The sequence below is a fragment of the Triturus cristatus genome, chromosome 1_2 (genome assembly GCF_964204655.1).
Source record: "Triturus cristatus chromosome 1_2, aTriCri1.1, whole genome shotgun sequence".
Classification (NCBI taxonomy): Eukaryota; Metazoa; Chordata; class Amphibia; order Caudata; family Salamandridae; genus Triturus; species Triturus cristatus.
The window spans coordinates 345,585,290-345,601,449 of NC_140580.1; the positions used below are offsets into that span (position 1 = coordinate 345,585,290).

The window sequence follows — 16,160 nt, forward strand, 5'->3', positions numbered from 1 at the left end:
TGTCATGTCTCTCCCTCTAGAAGGGTGGGATCATACTCCCAAACCAGTTACTTGTGTGGGGGTATGATTCCAAGGTGTTTGACACCAAACATGACATGTTTCCATGCAGCCATTCCAACGTTAGCATTTACCGCGAGGTTATAATGCACTTAAGAGTATATGGTTTGGCTGCATCACAAACAACCCCGGAATAAAGGTTCCGAAAGCTGCAGAGGGGCTCTGCTCATGCATGGGCACCCTCTAACATGAAACCCAGCACCCTGCCTTCAGGATTGTTAAGGCCTGCCATAAGGGTGACTGATAGGTTTACATGTGCAGTGATATGGAGAGATATAGGTGACCTATATCTCAGTAAGGGGTGCATAAACCACCTTACCCAGGCTGCAGTAGCAGACCTTTGGTGTCATTTTGGAAGGCTTCCCAGGGGTGGCACAATACATGCTGCAGCCCCTGGTAGGTCTCTGGGGTACCTATGCCCTGGGTACATAGTATACTATATACTAGGGACTTATAAGGGCACCCCAGAATCCAATCTTGAGTGTACCTAAAGTACTGGTAATCAATTTAGAGAGGAAGCAGCTAGGCTGGGGTCCTGGTTAGCAGGGCCTCCGCCAGACTAAAGTAAAAAAACAGTGAAACATCAGCAAAAAGTGGGGGTAACTATAAGAAGCAGATCTTACTCTCCTACAGTGAGAAAGAAAGAGCGAGAGAGAGAGATGTCTCCATACTCCCTGCTAAGACAGCTCCAGCTCTGTAAAAACAGCTTTCCCGTCTGCAATGACTACTCTCTGTGCGTGTAATACCTTATCCATCCCCCAGAGACTGATCGATCCGTCCCCTCGGGGACAGCTCCCGCCCTCCAACATAGACAGAGTCGAATATCGAGGGACATTTCTCTATTTGTCCCAGAGGCAGCGCAATCGCTTCTCACGAGACTGCACCCACTCTTATCCAGAGAGTGCAACCATCTCCAGACGGCTTACCCCCTTTCCAGAGACAGGTTAATTCCTCCTCTAGAGACAGCTGCACTCTCCTCCAGAGACAGCTCTGTGTCTTCTCCAGCGACAGTACCAAGTTTCTCATACACAAGGTGTTATAACTCCCATAGAGACACTTCTCTTTCCACCACAGAGGCTGCTCCATCTGTTCTCTCTATGCAAAGCCATCCCTCCTCAGGTGCCTTCCTATCCCTCTGGAGACAGGCCGAGCAGTCTTTCTGAGGCAGACGCTTTCAGTTGTCAGTGATTGCTATACGCTGATTGAACAGGGAAAGTCCATCCCTCTTCCAAATACAGCTTAAGGACGAATGCACTTAGTGGCGGCAGCAGAGACCACATAAAGAGTTCTGTACGTGAAACGGCATTGGAAGTGGGGTCTTTCACCACCAGAGCCATCGTCCAGATGCGACTGGCCTTCGGCACTAGAGACAGCACCAGATGGACAAGAATATTCCACAATCAGAGACAAAACCAAAAGGCAAATACCATTTTGCATCCTAGACAGCAAGTTAAACAGATGTTTTAGCGGCAAAAGCACCGCTTCGAGAGCACCTGTCTTTCAGCTGTGGAGACAGTACCCAGGAGTGAGTGCACATCAGCACCAAAGACAGCCCAGAAGACCAAGAGCCGTTTTACACTTTCTGAGCAGGCCTACTCTTAGCACGCCCCCCTTCAGAGCCAGAAATAGCTCATCAGAACAGGGGTGCCTCAGCAACCAGAGACAGTTCCCTCCGAGCAGGGGTGCCAAGCAGGCCCCCTTCAGCGCCAGAGACAAACATCGAATATAGGGTGCCTCGGCACCAGAGACAGCTTCCTGGAGCGAGGTCCCTTCAGCTCCAGAGACCGCGGGCTTCAGTCACGAGAAGGGCCTCTTCAGCGCCAGAGAACGCGCCCTCACAGCAGGTTCAAGGCTCCATTCGAGTTACTCCCTCTCAGCACCACAGACAGCTCCCTCCGACCGGGCCCGTTCAGCACCTTCTTTTTCACAATCAATAATTGAAAGAGCCAGTCTCATTTAACTGGCAAAAAAGCAACATCTGGCCAGTGACAACAAAAATTCAGGACAAAGGGTCAATATTCAGGACACAAATTCAGGACAAAAGGTCATTTTTTGGGGACACATCTGAGGACGTTGCAGGATTATAAAATAGCTGAAAGAAGTACAAGCCAAAATAGCTTTATGTTCTTTAGTTTGTATTGCACATTTGAGTGTTAAGCAAACAAATAGCTGGAAAGACTTAAAGAGAAAAACAAACTAGTACACATATACACTCCAAGCAGAATTTGACAGCCGACATAAAACATAGAGGCAGATTTCACATTTCTACCCCCATACCATGAATGATAGTGCAAGAAGCATTGCTCTGTGGCTTTTCATACTTATTGTTCACTGGTAGTAGCACTATCAGAGAGTGTTTAAAAGAGAGGGAAGCGATGATAAGAAAGGAGAGAGGGCTATATATTGCGAGAGGGTGACAAAGGGTAGAAACAGTGTGAGTGAACAGTGAGAGAAGAGGAAAGCAAGTGAGGGCCTTTCAGCTGAGAGAAAGAACAGATGGTGAAAAGAGAAAAGAAGACAATAGAAGAAGATGGAGGAGAGAAAAGAACCAACGCTATACAGAAAGATGGTGGGGGTGACAAAGAGACGGTTGAAAAGAGAAGAAAAGGTAGAGGAGGCATGTAAAAGGTGAGCTAGGGGAACTAAGAAAAGGATGTGGGGGAGAGAGGCAAAAACGAATGGCTAGGTAGGGGAGAGGAGGTAACAGACAGAGAAAAGGGAACCGAGAGACGAAGAGGTAGAATAATGAGCATATAGAGAGATTATGTGATGGTTCACTTTGTAACTTGCACGTCAGACTTTCAATCCCAATTCCAGTGTACCATATCTTTAAAAATATGGTGCTACTCTACTCTTTCCCTTTCCCTTTCACGCAATGTAGTACAACAACTTCACTTACTGCTCTGTGTTGTGTGAAATGTTAGCAAATATATCCCTCAAAGATTTGGCACAAGTGTTCAGACTTACATTTTGTCTTGAACCTTCTACGGTGCTCTACTGCCTTTTGTCTAGGGTTGAGCTACTGAAACAATACACTTGTAGATACAGGCAGAAAATCACTGTTTAAGAAAAGGACATTTTTTAAAGAATGAGGGAGACATCCATTCAAGGTTCCAGCCCGGAGCATTTGTCTGGCAAGTCACAGTGTGGTACTAGAAGATTCTGGGAGTAGGCCACATCAGTCATGTTGCGTAGGCATTTCTACTTGTGCTCTTTGTTTTCCATTAACTGAAAATGTTCAAATGAAAAAATGTATAGGAACACTGATTATAATAAAATGTAACCCCTGTGTCCATACCCCGTTACTTCTTACCAGCTATCCCACAATTAGCTGCTGAAATGCTTTTACCTCAGGGCCTGAGCACGGCACCGGCTGCGGCAATGATAGCTACGCCCCGGCCAGAGATGGCTTTAGTGCTGGTGCCAGATGGTGTGAGATTATTTGTTGTGCCACCTCAAAGACCTCCTTCTCCAAGGATTCAATCAGTACCACCCTCCAATGGTGCCTTTCATCTTTACATAGACCCACTCTCGTGTGCATTTCATTTCTTTTACACTGCTACTCGTTCCAAGTATGTAGGGTAGAGTAGGGTGTTGGAGTATGTCATATCACAAGCATGGTATACAGACAGAATGGCTTGTATCAGTGTACAAGCCAATGTATAGGAAATGTTGCTTGTGACCAGGGCCACTGGAATTATTTAATTGTCCGTCCGCTGCGACTTTTGAATAATAATAGATTTGCTGCATTTGCCACATAAACCATCATCTGTAGATTTCAGCTCAAATGATTCATAAATTACTAAAAACTCAGCAGCTTGTGTTTACGCGCAGTGGAAGGCCCTTTGCAAAAGTTACCTTTCTGTTGCTTATTGCTATATTCAGGTGTTAAACCTGTACTAATGAGGTGCAACAAGTAGCGGCCCATGGTGGGAGTAATGCCGGGCGCTGATGTGGGGCGGGCGAGGGGCAGGGTGGGGGGTAGTAAACTATGGATTATGGCCGATTAGAGGTAAGTAAACATATAAATAAATAAAACAAATTTCGTTGCGTGCGCTGCATCGCCAAATGCGATGCAGCACGCGCAACAAAATTAGTTTGTTTACTTACCTCTAACTGGCCATAATCTGTAGTTAACTACCTCCCACCCTGCCCCTCCCCCGTCCCACGTCAGCGCCCGGCAGCACTCCCACCATGGGCAGCTACTGGGTGCAACCTATGCCCAGACAGTGTTAACAAGTTTAAAAATGACAACATATTTAAGTAAAACGATTACAAAATGTGCCACATTACGCCACATAATTTGATTTTTCTTCTTGTATGATTTACTCATCCCTGCCACATAATTTGGACTTCCTCGAATGCATAATTCTAGTAGCCCTGCTTAAGAAAATGAGGACTACATCATGTACGAGTCACATGTCACCCATACTGGTAGGCATTATATGTTAAGACTGCTTAGTCTGGAAAAATACAAACTCAGGATTTAAAACATTACATAGTGGTTGGGGTTGTGTTTACTAATAAGTAATTATTATTATTCAAAGTAACCGTATTTATGAACCTTAGAATAATGAAAGATTAGAGAAAAGCAATAAGGCTGTAAACCCGCCCATTGCAATTTCCATGGTGCTGTTTGCTTTTAGTTCATAGCTCACTGTGCTATCTAAGGTTTGTATCTTAGGAACTGTAATTAAAAAAAAGGTTCCTGTGACAAAAGCAGTAATCCACGGAGCTGTCTACATAAAAAACAATTCTTTGATCTGCGTGTTGCACATTGTGCTTCGTTGGAGGCACACTATCCATCTGCACTACTTTATGAAGAGTCAAAACTCAGACAAGACAAAACTCAGATCTCTCAAACAGATTCATTAGTCACGAGTTAAACTGACATTTTTAGCCTATAAATTGCTGGCATACTAGGAATCTAAAGTTTGTGTCTTTAACCCTGTAAGAAGTGTCAATGGGACCACTCGCTCCCCTACATCTCCCAGAGCTTGGCACCTGGTGAGGTGACACCAGCCCCTTAACAAAAGTAGAATTGACATGCCCTAGACTGGGGTAGGAGGAGTTCCAGAAAATGCTGTAACTGCACAGAGAGGCCCAATATTATTCTGTATGTGATAATCGGCCAGCAAACAGAATGACAATGGGCCAATAGCAATCTATGGCAGGTTGGGGAGGGGCTACTGCAGGCGCTTGAGTTCACAGCAGGAGTGCGAGCTCACCACTATAGTGGGTGTTACAGAACCCTGAGACTTCTTGCAGGTGGATAGGATAGCATGCTCCAATATCTAGAATTACAGACAAAAGGTGTCCATGAAAGGGATCACCATGGACAAGAGGCCCAAATCATTGATGGTCCATGAAATTTACTGACGGGTGGGCCCCCTAGTCCTGTCGGCCACACCTCAAGTATGGACAAAGCCAGTTGATATCCCCTAATAACTCTCAGGCAGGGTGGTAGCAGTCATTATTAAGCTTTGGTGCCCAACCAGACCCATACAATAAAGGCGGTCTGGCTAGGGTTTCTGTTATTGCTTATACAATGCTACCAAAAGAAAAATTGATGTTACCTGTACTGTTTTTTCTTTAAGTTTGTATTGTTGATATATGTACAGTCACTGTCTAACCCTTTTATATGTCACTACTGTAGATAATCACTTATGTTTGTTGTGTAGGTTTGATACGTGTCTAGTTATGTCATTATCTAAAAAGATATTATTTTTTTCAAATACATAAAAAAAAATCAAGTTGATTGTCTTTTTGTTTAAATATCAGCGTTGTGTGTTTGTAAATCTTTGTTGATCGTCCCACCCATGGGGGAAAAATGAAATGTATTGATGTGACAGTAATATAAATAAGGCATCCAGGCTGAGGGATATCGCTGCCTTTTGAAAAGTGGTAAACTGACCCAGTTTTAGCGTTTATGATAATCCTACTATGGACTCGAAAATACCAGCAGAAGCCTGGGTGGAGCATTTTTGTAATACTTTTAATCCTTGAAATGAAAAGGCTATTAGCCCACCAAGCCGAGAAGATTGTCACAACTTAGGATCATACGAGGCTCTGAGCGATATGACAGATACTATTGATGTAATCGCTGTCATCAGGCGAAGCCAGGTGGGTAAGGCTCCTGGGCTTGATGGCGTCCCTTTGGACCCTTTTAAACAAAATGAAGCACTTTGGGCCCCCTCTTAACTAATGTTTTTAAAAGCATCAATTAAGGGAGATCTAATCCCATCATGGTCTGAAGCATTAGTTGTCCCAATATTTAACAAGAGGGACAGGAACTCCGGGGCTGTTATCGTTTCATAGCTATCCTAGACAGCTCATTGAAATTATTGGGTAACTTGAAGTCTGGATGGAAGAGAACCAGTCTCTGTCCAATTCCCTGTATGGATTCTGCCCAGGCAGTGTGGAGCCATGCCTTAATTTGCAGCTGGTCATAGGGAAATATGTTAAGGCAAGGAGAGGTTTCATCCACCTTGCGCTATGGACCTTTCCTCTGCCTTCAAGTTGGTCAATAGGAGTAAGCTGTGGGACTGTATGACCAGGATGGGGATTGCACCTGGTTTAATTGGCCTCCTACAAAGATTGCACAGGGATACCAACATCAAAGTTAGATTTGGGGAGGATGGGGAACTTATATAAAACATTAGGTCACACTTAGGGGTGAGACAAGGGTGCGTCATGGCCCCCACTTCTGTTGCTCATCTACATCAATGACTTAGAATCCTACTTGGCAAGGATAGGAAAGGATCTCCCTAGAATTAAGGCAAGACCCTGTCCATGCTGTTGTACACAGAATGTGCGGTACTAATGGCAAGGACCGCTTATGGCCTCCAGCTTCTTTTAGATAGATTTTATAATATTATGGGGGGCCTTGATCTTAAAACAAACTTACAAAAATCTTTTATAATGAGCCTAGGTCCTAGAAATCTGAAAAGTAGGTTTTCTTTTTTTTTGGGGGGGGGGGGATTGGAAATTTATAAAGTGAAGTGTTTTGATTATCTGGGGATTTCTTTTGATCAAAATTTAACATAACATGTGTATTTGTAAAGTGTACGTTCACCTGGAGGCATCTTGGCGCTGAATAACAGATGTTTATTGTTACCCAACTCAATGGTACTCATTTTATTGACCTCCGATGGATGAAAGGCTGAGTGGACCTGTCAGGATTTGAACCTGTGTCCACGAGGTTGAACACAGGCCCCTGTAGTGGATGCATTAGTTCACATTGAGCCACCAGATCTAGCCACTGAGCCTTCATCAATCCAGGGCTGCTCATATTCAACATGCTGTGGAGGTGGTGTTCTCATTTGTGAGAAGGCTTGGTCAAAAGCGAGCTGTGGAGGTGGTATTCTCATTTGTGAGAAGGCTGGATCAAAAACCTATCCAAGAACTGGCAGCTCCCCAATCATGCACTGCCTTTATGTGCCTATCAGAGCTGGGTTTAACACCTGTGGGTGATAGGAAAAAGCTGACACCACTACTCTTGTGGCTGAGGATTTTGGGGAACCTCGATGCCCAACTCTCTAAGGAAGGCTTGGGGGGTTGTCTTTCCCTTGACAATGCCCTCTATATCCCTTGGATTAGATTACAAAAAATATATAATCCCTGGAGTTGGGCATGCAGACAATCCGGCAAACATTGACTCCAGGGCTATTTCCAGTGTAAAGGAGGCATTTTGGTGTAGGCAAGATAGAGACCACAAGGCAGCTTTTTGTAATGTGCTTGTAAGCCACACCTATAACCCAATCAATCAGGCACAGGATTGTGAGCCATATCTCTGCTGGTTTCGGAATGGGAACCTCTGGTTTTATCCAATAAGATTACGATTCAGTCTATTGCACCTGATAGTTGTTTTTCCAAGGAATACAGTCTGGGGAGGCCCACTGCCCGGATGTCCATGCAGTAATACTGCTACTCAAAGCAAAGCACATTGCACTTTATTGTTTTTGCAGTCTGGATGCTCATGCTAGGAAGCAATTTCTGTGCCCTATTTTTCATTCTTTTAATACGAACTCCCATAAGGAGGCTTTTGAGTGATTATAAATGTTAGAGAATGCGAAGATTTGCATGGCAGTGAGAACTTTTGTCCGCCTTTCACTGGGGGTAGAAAACAAATACGGTTCAATATAACTGCCCCACTCCTATCGTAATTATATGTTAGGATCTAATGTCATTTTTAATTTTAAAACATTTAATCTCTGGTAAAAGGGTATTGGCTCTTTTATTTGTTTTATGCATCTTACCAGATATGTACTCTATGTTGTGGCTTTTCTTAAAATAGCTGTATTATCCCCAAATGTGATTTGAATTGCGTATTGCTACTATACCTATTTATGGAATGTTTTTTATCATCTGAACTTTTATGGCCGTAACTGGCCGAATACATTTTTTGTGACTAAAAACAAAGGTATTTTTTATTGCTCACAATGAATGCACTTTATTAGTACACTTGCCCATATTTATAATCAATGATGTATTTTACGTCTTACGTCTTAGGTCTTTTTGATACACTATAATGATGTTTTGATAACATAGGTCTTTTTGGTAATTGGAAAAATTAAAGCAGTTTGTGGTAAAACATTTTAAAATATTTTAAATAAGAACTTTTATCTTGGAAATAAATTCATATAAAAGTTTAAGATTAAGGAAATATTGTTAATACTTTAGGTATGGATATAATGATTATATTTTAACTCATGATGATAAGAGCACACATTTCCTTACACCAGGGTTTTAACTTAACCCCTTAATGCATAAGTCTTTTAATTAATTTAACCAATTAGTCTTTGAAAATCAACAACACTTTTTCTTTTTGTCTTCGATTTTGGATTTATTCTTTAGTTAAGTGTAGGACTTGGCCCTTTTTGGCTAAAGTCCCTAAACTTTTTGCTTTCCCCCTAGACCTTTTTTCTGACATGGTGTTGCCAACTTAGATGCTTTGGACACTTTGCCACTGCTTAACAGTGTCAAAGTGCAAGTGCTCCCTGTATAAAGTGTAATGGTAATTGGTTGTCCATGATTGGTGTGTTTGCCTTACTAGTAAAGTGCACTATGTGTGCCAGGACTGGTAATGCAAATGCTACTAGTGGGCATGCAGCACTATTTGTGCCACCCACACAACTAGCCTTAAAAAAGGAACTCAGGCATGCCATTGCAGGGCCTGCGCGCAGTTTGTTAAACTGCCATGTTGTTCTGTCAAGTGGACTCACTTGCCAGACCTTACCCTTCCCTTTCTATGCCCATCAGACACCCCTATGGTAGGTCTAGGGTACCCCCTGGACAGGGTGTAGTGCCTGTGAAAGATAGGACATGTACTAAGGTGTGTGTCATGTCCTGACAGTGAAATAATCTCCTTTTCGTTTTTCACTGTTGAAAGGCCATCTTGCCCATAGGACAGAATGGGAAGGCTGTATAATATATTTTCCAGCCTATCTTCCCAAGGCTTAAGATGAAAAGGTGAAGTTTAGTATGCCTGCCCTCGCAATGTAATAACACATCTTTTTATGAAGGTGGTTTTTACATTGTGTGTTCAGAAGCCACTCTTTTAGAAGTGGCTGAGTTTTTGTGCTCTGACATTTCTGTGTGTCTCTGCCTGGCTGTGGATTGACTGTCTGGATTTGAAAGCGAGAGGATCTGGGGAATGTCTCGACCCAGAGGAGGAGGTGAAACAGCAACAGGCTGACCTGTATCTGGAGTGTAGGGGGAGGAGAAGCCCCTATAGGTGAAGAGGCCTGGTTGCTGCTATAAAACAATTGGCTCATCTTCTGCTGAGTGATTGAGAATCCAGACCCCCACTAATCAAAGGAAGAAAGGTGTCACTGGCAGGGAGGCACCCAAAACTGGTTTCAACAGGGGTCTGTGCCCCCTGAAACACAACAATTTCAAAGCCATTGAGGGGTATAACTATGAGAGCTGAAGCCCCTGAACTTTGGAGAATGGCTTGATCAAGTGTGAACAAGACTGGAGCTACTTCGTAGCTTTGCCAAGGAAGAAACAACTAAAGAGACTGAAGGAAAGGACTGACCCTTGCTGTGTTCTGGGGCTGCCTGCAGTTTGCTAATTTAACCAAGGAAAGGCTAAAGGGACTTTGCTGTGTCCCCCTGCTTGGAAGACTTTGTTGTGTGCTGTGTCCTGAAGTAACTTATCCCCAAGGGCCCGAGTTGAGCTGGCTCCCTGTTCGGAAACACAGGAACACAAAAGTTTCCATGAGAGTCTCAGCGGCACTGTGTGTGTATGCTTGTTGCAGCCTGAGACCCTCGTAAGGCGTGCCCTGTGATCGTGGGCACCTGGAGTCCAAGCAAAGATCAGCGACACGGTGTGCATGTACTTTGCGCAGCCTGAACCCCTTTGTGAGGACGGTCCAGTGATAGTGTGCACCGGAATCCAAGTGAGTCTCATCGACACTGTAAGTAATATATTTATTGTGCAGTTAATAAAAACCATTACAAAAAAGCGACACTGTGTGCGTGTGCGTTGTGCACCGTGAGACCTTCGCGAGGATTTGCCTTGTTATCGTGTGCACCGGAATCCAAGTGAGTCTCATCGGCGCTGTGTGCATGTGCGTTGTGCACCTTGAGACCTTCATGAGGATTTGCCTTGGTATTGTGTGCACCGGAATCCAAGTGAGTCTCATCGACGCTGTGTGCGGGTGCGTTGTGCACTGTGAGACCTTTGTGAGGATTTGCCTTGTTATCGTGTGCACCACAGTAAAGTGAGTCTCAGCGACGCTGTGCGCGTGATCTTCATACAGCCTGAGACCCGTGCGTGGGGTGCCCAGTGACCGTGCACCCAAATCATAAGGAAGACTCAGCGACGCTGTGTGCGTGTGCTCTGTGGAAGCCTGAGATCTTCGTAACTGAAGATGCCCAGACCAGCAGAACCGGAGGAGCTGAGTTGCCGGCCCGAGCCGCCGTTGCCAATTCACAAAGCTGCATTGGAGGCCCAGCCGCTGGACAAGGAGAGTGAGTTTGCTATCCCCAGGTAACAAGTATCGACTACTGGGGCAGGGCGCGGGCTTGGAGGGAGCCGCTCTCGGCCTCTTTCTCGAGTTGGCAGCACAAGCCTCTGCTTCAACTCGTATCGCAGCCCTTATTGCCAAGGGAGTGGCGGTACAGGATCCGGAGTGCGAAGCTGCACTTTTTGATTACATCGTACCGTGTTGGGGGCAACTAATAGAGGCTGACTGCAAGTCAGAAGGAGAGGCGGAGAGACCACCTAAGGCCCGTTGATCGGGGCCTGAGTGTATTACACATTATTCCATTTCTGCAGAACGGAGTACCTGACTGTTGTATTACACATTGCATCATTTCTGCATAACGGAGTACCTGATTAGAGTATTACACATTGCATTATTCCTGCATATTGAACTACCTGATTAGTGTATGAAGCACGGCATTTAATCTGCATAACAAACTACCTGATTGTCGTATGACGAATTGCCTTGTTTCTGCATAACGAAGTACCTGGTTAGCGTATTGCACATTGCATTATTCCTGCATAACGAATTACCTGATTACTGTATTACGCATTACCTTATTTTTGCATAACGACATAGCTAGTAGTTGTATTACGCATTGCATTATTTTACCTTGCAAAGTGCCTGATTGTTGCGTTACGCATTGCATTCTTTTAATTGCAGAGTGTCTGATTGCTACGTTACGCATTACAGTATTTTTACATTGCAAAAGTGCCTGATTCTAGCATTACAAACTGTATGACATGATATTAGGAGTACAGGAGAATGTTTACAAGTGCTCATTTATATCGCCAGAACTTACAAGGACTGACTAGTCTAACAACCGGCTAGGAGAAATATTACAGAACTTCATATGTTGGTTTACATTGTGTGGTCTTATCGTATATCTTTTAACATAAAGTTTATACTCGTTTTTATAAAACAGGTGTGGAGTCTATTTGTGGTGTCATCATTGGATTATTGTGAGCATGGTTGCAAATACTTTACACATTTGCCTTGAAGATGAACCTGGCTGCTTGTGCCAAGCTACCGAGGGGGTGATCGGGGCAATATAAGAAGGTGACCTTCCTTTCCCTGACATTGGAACGCGGGTCCCTACTTGGCCTAAGGTACCTACCTCAGCCAACCCGGGTCTAATATTAAGCATCAAAATAGTTCCTGGAAAGTAAAAACTGCGGATGTGGTTGTTGAACCTGACTAATCTATACACTCAGTAGATTGTTGATTCTACTTGTTGATGACCAGAGTAATTTATACCATGAAAGGTGATCAATTTGTTTGTTTTTAATCTTGATGTCCAAGGATTACTAAAGCTGCATGGGATGAATGCCCAAGGCTGAAACTAGGGCAAAGCTTGGTCACTTCCATAGGTTTTCATGAGGGAGTGAGGAAATAAAAAAAGAAAAGAATCTAAACACGAAACAAGACTGAGTGGAAGATTTACTAGCAAGACATGTGACACAGCAAAACAACGTGCTGCGCTGAGTTGAGTGACAGGGAGAGGGCAAGAATGCCCCATATTTACTTCCTACCTTCTCCATGTGCTGGTGCACAGAGTGTACCCTAGCGTCAATGCAGGCACCCATGCCCCATCATGCAAGGGTGCCTGTGTTACAGCCAGAATTTTTTCTGTGCAGTAAGGTAGACAAAAACAATCTCTGAGGCTTTTTTCTCTTTCTATGTGTTCTGCAGAATGCAGGCCATGTAGAAAGAGGAAAAAAGACAGAGAAATAAACATATTTTTCCTATACACCTCACCTGGAAAGGAGTAGTATTTTGATGTGTTTTCAGGTTTACTAGTCATAGTATATCTGGAAAATGGGCCAAAATCTTTTTGAACGCTTTCCCAGGGCAGAGTAACACAAGGCAGCTAATTATGCTGCGTTGCATTACTTCAGATTTAACATGCCATTCAGAGCTACGCAAGGCAGCTTTGCGTGGCTTAGTAAATCTCATTGAAGCCCTTGCATTACCTTTCGCCGCCTTGTGTGATGCAATGGCAGAACTAGTGCTTCACAAATATGGGTCTGAATGGGTAGCAAAGTTTGTTGCCGAAGATCACATTTTTGGAGAACAGGGAGTCGTGGAAGCTTTTCATACTGCTAGATTTACATGTTTTGTGGTTCCACTAATAGCAGGTGCCAAATGCGTATAAGTATTTTAGGGCTTAATAATGTTTTTTTTAGATGCAATTTAGATAATGATATTTTACCATGGTGAGAAGAGGTCAATGTTAAGACATACTTACAGGACAGGTAGAACTTCTTGTAAGGCCTGGACGTTGGGCTCTGTCTGCTGGGGCCAACAATTGACTGGTGATCATCCTCTTCTAATGAGTTCTTCTTCCAACTTGTTAAAGTTCAGCTGCAGTGTGAAAAGGCTAGAATTCTCCTGCAGCAGCACCAGTTCACTTTCCGCTGTGGATGGTACATCGATCATCGATGTACCACGCTGGTCATACGTATGTGTGCCTATAGCATTCAAGTGTGGTTTCCAATCGTTGCAGTGATTAGTTTTGCGACAGACATAATAAAGCCAAGTGGGAAGGTTGCTGATAGAAAGACATTGCAGAAGATGAGGATAGGGAGATAGGACATCGGACAGAGGGAGGTGGCTGAGACAAATGGACTTGGCAAAAGAAAATTGGGAAGGAAGAATGAATGAGGCATAATGAGATCTGGGAGGGAGACTGGAGCAAAGAGAGAAAGAAAAAGACAAGGGGAAGTTACAGAGGAAAATGGCGATAGCAGAGGAAGACAGGGTCAAATGGAGCTGGAGTAGGGAGACAGTGGCGGGGCAGAGGAAGATAGGAGGGAGATATGGGTAAAGAGGCAGGCACCAGGGCAAAGGAAGATGTGTAGGTAGAAAGGATACAAGAAAATAGCATCTGGGCCAAATGAAAGGTGAAGTAGAATGCGAAAATCAAGATGTGAAGACATGTAGGCCTAGTTCAGCAGAGATGGCTGGTGACATTTGAAAGAAGTGGGTTGTAAAAGTTAAGGATGACTATGAAGTAGTGAGCGAACACTGCATTTTCTTTTACTTTCGCCTCCGTGATGGCGGACCCATCACACCCATTGGCACAGAATCACAATTACATCTGTAATAAGTTGCCACTAGACTGTGTGCTCTGCAGAGAGGCCAAGGATTGTATGGCCATGTATTCAGAGTATCTTTCTGATCCACTGACAGGCACTGCGAGAAAGTTGCTGAACCTTCAGCCTCTACTGTAGACCTCTTAATCGAGGTCCGTTATAAACATGTGGTGTGACTCAGCTCAAAGTATGCACTGTGCTAGAGTAATGTACAGCACGAAAGCAATACAGAAACAACATCCTGTAAAGGGTAAAACTTTTAGGGAATGTGACTATCCAAGATTAGGTAAAACACATGCAATTTAAACGGGAACCAAATCTCTGACCTAAATGTTTGGAAGTAAATGTTACAAATGTTAACACTTACTTGCCTCAATACAGCAGCACGCGGTACTTTCTTGGTTGCCCATCTCTTGTCTCCTCCATCCCAGGACGCCACGTGAGAACGTGGCTCCCAGCATGGAATCCCAGAGCAGAGCCAACTAACCCAACTAATCCAGGAGGTGCTCTCATACAGTTTATCATAGTAATCAGCATGAGAGAAGTGCCAGAATTGGTTGAAGCAGATTAACTTAGTGCACCTTTTGAGACTAAGGGCCTCTGTAACTTTATCCAGCTATCTAACCCAGCTCTGGTTGGAGATGTCTGAAGTGTGCATGTCAGGCAGGCAGTAGCAAGACAGCTAGCGTATCCGACATGCACACTTTAAACTTTAGGCAGAGTCATCTCTGCTGCCAATCAGCAGTAATGGCCTGGGCTGGACAGGCACGCTTCGGTGCTTTGTAATAAAATAGTAATGATTGACCTATGCTTGCAGCAGGGAGGGGCACACTCCTCCACCCTAAATGAGGAGCCGCCATTCTGGTACAGTATTCTGGACTTTTATGAACAAAAAATGCCAAAAAGGCACCAAATGCTTGCTACAAGGCCGTGTGCTATTTAGATTTTAAAAAGTCCCATTAATAAAGTTACGGCGCCTTTAGAACTTTCGATTTCCAAAAGAGATTAGTAGGAAAATTATCTCCAATTGCCCAGCTACTCAGCCTACACAATTGGGTCGTGATCTTTTGATTGCTTTTTGAAGGCCATAAATGAAGGAGAAGAACTCCATTAAAGGAAATGTTAATGTGAGAACCAGGACTGCAAATATCAAAAGCCCGCAATAAGGCTCCAAGGAAGCTGTCTGCGTTTCACTGCATGGACTGAGACCGCTTTGCTTCGATTTTCCTTTCATAAATCGCAGAATACCGAACCGTGGGTTTTTGTCTTCGTCTCCCATGTTCTCTCACCCTTCATTCGCCTTGTTACTATTTACATTAGCTGTCTGTCAAATCTATGCTCCACAGACATGTGTAGTGAAAGTGTGATGAAAAAATGCTACTATTCTTTTAGAATATTATTGGGGAGGTTGAACCCCCAGCTCACCTGGAAAAGGTTAATCTAGATTGAGACAGCAATTATTAGATTATTCACTGGTCGCTTCCACAAATCCTCTGCATTTTTAGCCACTTTAAGTGGCACTTGTGCTGCAAGATGTGTGCCTGCGTTTTTTTAAATCATTCTTGGGGGCCTCCAAACCATCCTGGAGTAAGTTGAATCCACTTTTCCTGTTCATTTAGCACACCGTGGTGCAGGTATTTAAGCTGCCCCCTTCAAACTGACTCTCACCGCTGTCTCCTCTTTGCCCCACAGGACGCCATGCTGGTTATCCTCAAGAGCCTGATGCCAGCTTCGCTCTTCAATATCATCGGCTTCGGCTCGACCTTCAAGACTCTCTTCCCCTCCAGTCAGGCGTACAGTGAGGTGAGTGTGGGAGAGGGTGAGATGAGGAAAGCTTGGAGAACGCCTTAGGCCAGCCAGGGAGTTGCCCCTGGTCTCAGGATTCTGCGCGGAGGCCTAAAAGTGATAGTATACTACCGGAATATTGTTGTCACAATGTCGTCTGACATGAATGGTGTCCTAAATATCAGTTACAAATGTATTGCCACCTTGATGATGCTCTGATATAAAACTGTTAA

The 16,160-nt window shown here is 44.1% G+C and overlaps 1 protein-coding gene across 1 annotated transcript in view; it reads left to right on the forward strand.

The window, feature by feature from the left end:
• VWA5B1 (von Willebrand factor A domain containing 5B1) overlaps nucleotides 1-16,160 on the forward strand; it is a 575,143-nt gene that overhangs the window by 81,959 nt on the left and 477,024 nt on the right. The window contains exon 8 of the mRNA XM_085614890.1: nucleotides 15,835-15,945. Within this exon, the coding sequence (XP_085471016.1) occupies nucleotides 15,835-15,945 (111 nt within the window). The remainder of the gene's footprint in view (nucleotides 1-15,834; nucleotides 15,946-16,160) is intronic.